At 45.9% G+C, this 4,437-nt stretch overlaps 1 protein-coding gene across 1 annotated transcript; it reads right to left on the bottom strand.

Annotated features, from left to right (window-relative positions):
- Nucleotides 1-712: 712 nt before the first annotated feature.
- LOC117870624 (DNA topoisomerase 1-like) lies at nt 713-2,329 on the bottom strand. The gene has a single exon (XM_034757833.1). It carries the CDS (start codon nt 2,327-2,329, stop codon nt 713-715), a length of 1,617 nt encoding a protein of 538 aa, XP_034613724.1.
- Between the last annotated feature and the right edge of the window lie 2,108 nt (nt 2,330-4,437).

The raw sequence follows: 4,437 nt of genomic DNA on the forward strand, positions 1-4,437 counted from the left end.
GAACAGGAGTACTTGTGGCACCTTAGAGACTAACAAATTTATTAGAGCATAAGCTTTCGTGGACTACAGCCCACTTCTTCGGATGCATACGAAGAAGTGGGCTGTAGTCCACGAAAGCTTATGCTCTAATAAATTTGTTAGTCTCTAAGGTGCCACAAGTACTCCTGTTCTTTTTGCGGATACAGACTAACACGGCTGCTACTCTGAAACCTTTGATCTAGGGGGTTAATTAAGTATAGGATATGATATATATAATTCAACCGGTTATAGATAAATGAAGACAATAACATTACCATTTAACAGACATGTGAATTGGCACATTTAACACTTCTTTGAGATTCGCACCCAAGTAAATTGTTCTGAGACTCTGACCTGAGCTGGCCTATCAGCATTACAGAGCTGGTCTGTCAACACCACACAAACCCCTGAGTAATTTCCAACTAAAGCCAAACAGCAAGTGATCACTTCATTCATGTTTGGAAACAGTTGCCTAGTAAGAATCATCTCCAGTGCACTGGGCTACCTTTGTAAAGCAGGATTCAAATTAAGCGGCCTTAGCCCCATGGAGCCTTCTTGGCATGGCTTGATCATTTAAACAGTGCCCGTAGAATCAGCTCCCACATGGTTTCTCTTGATCTTCATTTCCATCTCCAAATGCTCACACCGGCCACTGGGCACTGTACTCGGCTGGAGAGCACCATGAAACAGGAGACTAGAATTCAAAGTTCTCATTGTTCATGTGAATGGCCCAGGCAAATTTATCACGTTGGGCTTCGGTGTAGATTTCCTCCACTGGAACTCCCCATTTTATACACCATGCCACAATGATCCTTGGGTCTATATAGTACAGTTTGGAGCTGTTCAAGTTTAGCTGCTTGTTTTCCTCCATCCTGCTCTTCACATCCAATTTCCTCAGTTCGTCTTCTTTTCTCTTCACATCATTCCTGAGCTCTTCTGTGTTGCTGTCTTGCGTGGCTCGCTCTAGCTTTATCTTTAACATAGAAAGTTCATCTCTGCTGGCCTCAATTTGATCTTGTAGCTCAAAGCAACGCAGTTCCGTTTTTGTCCGCTGGTGGTTGAGGAGTTCTGCGACTTTTCTGTTGGCTTCGTTGAAGAACGAGACCTTGTTCTTGATGTGATGATCAGTGAGATTTTTCAGTTGCTGTTCCATTGTTATGCAGGCATTGAGTGTTCGAAAGACCTTTGTTGTCAAGCCCTTCTTTAAACCTTTAAGATACATATTCAGCACCTGGAAATTCACTTGATCAAATAAATCCGCTTCACCTCTCTCCCCCTTCTCCTCCTTAAACTGCTGGAGATTCCTAAACACCTTCTCTTCCACTGGCACTGTTTTTTTGTATAGGACGGAACTTTTACCCATGAAATTAAACTCGACCTTTTTTGTTTCTCCTTTCTGGTCTTCATGTAGTGTCACATGCTTCACTCTGAGGGAGCAGCACCCAAAAGTATTGGCCGTCATCCCTTCTTTAGTTTTATTACCTACTCTGAATCCAAACTTGTCAATTAAGTAAAGCACAACCCCCCGCTGCCGCAGCGACTTGTCCTCAGAATCCCAGTCCTTGCGGTACTGTTCCTGAATCTGGTCTCTGTGGTGCTTCAGGCTTCGGACAACTTCATACTTCTTCCAGTCCTTTTCTCCCATCAGTTTAGAGCTGGCATGTGGCATCATGTATTTGACTTTTCCCGGGGGGCTCTCTTTCCAAGAGGCCAGCCAAATAACTGCAGGGTTATGCTGAACTTGTCCCCAGCGGTGTCCTGACGGGGGCTCAGGAATCTCTTTCTCGCTGCAGTTGATGGTGACATCTTCTGGCAGGATCTTCTTCTTCAGCTTTCCCCGGTTGGGTGAGTTCCTTCCAACAAACAAGCTAGGGGGGCTGATGTTATAGTTCCCAATTCTCTGTTTGTGGCCATCCAAGAAAAAATAGCCAAATTCCTGTTGTACTTTTTCATTGGTTTTCTTTCTTTTGTAGTAGGCAGCCATCTCTCTAAAATCACATTGATCCAAAGCAGTAATGATCTCCTTCACCTCCGGTGACATAATGTCCTTCCAGTCAGTGAAGAAGTTTTTGCAAAAGGTCTCATCTTTGGTCAGCGCATGGTCCAGCATTTTGGCATAAAGGCTGGCAACCTCTTCTGCTTCCGAATTGAGTGTCACAGTCTCCTCATTGTAATAAAACTTGATATTGTCGGGCAGTCGTTCATAGGGGGGAGGAAATGCTGGACCATTGTGTCTCAGGGACGTCCATTTGATGCCATCTTCATACTTCGGTTCCTCCTCCCACCATTTCCATATTTCCTCCTCCATCATCTCTCTTCTCCGTGCCACAGGCTAGTGTCTGAAGAAGCAAAAAAGAAAGGTCCATGATGCAGCTCTGCAGTTTGCAAGAGAGAAATCAAATGGCAAAAATCAAGAGAATAACAGCACAAAGTCACTACACAAGCGCCTGAGACCCTGTCTACAGCATAAACATAAGCATGTCAAAGATCCTGGTTCTATCTGTGTAGCAAACACACAAGCCTTTCCACTGGTCATTGTGAAACTCAGGTAAGGTCCTTTGTACAAGAGCGTTCAGGGACTATGCTGATGACTAGAGGTGGGTGAAATGTTTTTCATGAATAGTTTATTCGCCAAAATATGCGTGCACACGCGCACACACACACACACACACACACACACCTACCTCAGTGGTTAGGGCACTCAGCTGGGATGTAGGCAACCCAAGTTTGAAGCCCTGCCGTGGACTTATTCAATTCACTGACTATGGTCAAAAAAAAGAGAGAGCGCGAGATTTACTTGAACCCAAACTATTTTTTTGTCAGAACTGCCGCTGAACAATCTGTTCTTTGCCCAGTTGTCAGCATGAGCACCCACAAGGCCCAGCTGAGACCAGGGACCCCACTGAGCCAGGCACCATACAAACACAATAAGAGACAGATCCTGCCCTGAAATACTTATCATCTCTTCAGTTGATAGGCCCTCCCAGGCCTGGAGCCGGCAATAGCCACTGGGAATTAGCTGCGTGCACCCCAGCTGCATTCACTAGGTGAGGCATCACTGTATTGAATGATGGAGGGATTAGTTGGAGCAGCTTGGCAATGATGTGATTGTGATAGATGATCGGGGGCTGAGGCCCTCTGGGGGTGTATGTGAACCCCTCTCCCTGCCCCCTGTATATGTGATCAAAGGAAAGCGGGGAATGGATGCCTTGAAAGATCCCGTATTCCTCATTGTGTCACTAATGGGGCACAGGGGTTTTCTTGCCATGGGGACTGTTAGTAGTGAGCTAGGAGATTGATGCCAACTGACAGAGGGGATGCATAGAGTTTTACAGAAACAACAAGGAGTCTGGTGGCACCTTAAAGACTAACAGATTTATTTGGGCATAAGCTTTCATGAGTAAAAACCTCACTTCTTCGGAAGTGAGGTTTTTACTCACGAAAGCTTAGGCCCAAATAAATCTGTTAGTCTTTAAGGTGCCACCAGACTCCGTGTTGTTTTTGTAGATACAGACTAACACGGCTACCCCCTGATACTTGACAGAGTTTTACAGGTACCCCTTGGAATGGCCATCTGCATAATAATTCACTCAAGAATAGCATGTGAGGTCTGTACTGAGAGCCTGTAGCCCACTGAGGCCTGGAAGGCAGGGCTTGTGTTGCCTGTGGCTCACGGAATTGGGGAGCTGACCCTTTGCAGACACAGACAAGCTGGTAGCGGGGTGCCAGAGATGAGGGTGGTCTGTGAGGTTAATGACGGTGAAGTGACAGTATCGTGTTAGATGCCATCCTATGAATAAGGGCGAAGGCGCTGTAAAATATAGCAGATGTACTCTTCTTTCTGGGCAGTAGCCAAAGTGTAGGCATGTAGGGCTGGTGTTAGTCCCCCTGTTCTGTACAGGGCAAAGGCAGCGTGCTCAAGAATAGGCATATGGGGCCATCTCTCAAAGAGGGCAGAGTTAGGGTTACATGGGCGTGTACCTTAATGCTGTATTTCCTTATTTTCACCAGGTTGAGTTTTGCTGAATTCAGTGCCCTGGAAGGGCACAAGATACCACTGGGCAGCCTTCATTCTGCATTAATGAGGGTTTTTTCTGCCATTTATTTACCTAGGTTTTTTTAACAAAAAGTGAAATGTTGTGGGTAGGAGTTCATATGCATCTAGGCAGTTGTACTTATCATGTAGCTGTGTAGTTCAGATGCTCCTGCGGCCCGGTCATGATGATAATACCTAGCTCTTACCAGCAGCAGATTTTAAGGAGGCAACACCATTATCCTTATTGTACAGATGGGGTAAACTGAGGCACAGAGTGGTGAAGTGACTTGACCAAAGACATCCCACAAGCCAGTGGCAGAGCCCAGGTTTTCTGAGACTGAGACGGCTGGTGGGGGGAGGGAATCGACGGGAGACAAAAGAAA

Source organism: Trachemys scripta, unplaced genomic scaffold (assembly GCF_013100865.1).
Source record: "Trachemys scripta elegans isolate TJP31775 unplaced genomic scaffold, CAS_Tse_1.0 scaffold_70, whole genome shotgun sequence".
Taxonomy (NCBI): domain Eukaryota; kingdom Metazoa; phylum Chordata; order Testudines; family Emydidae; genus Trachemys; species Trachemys scripta.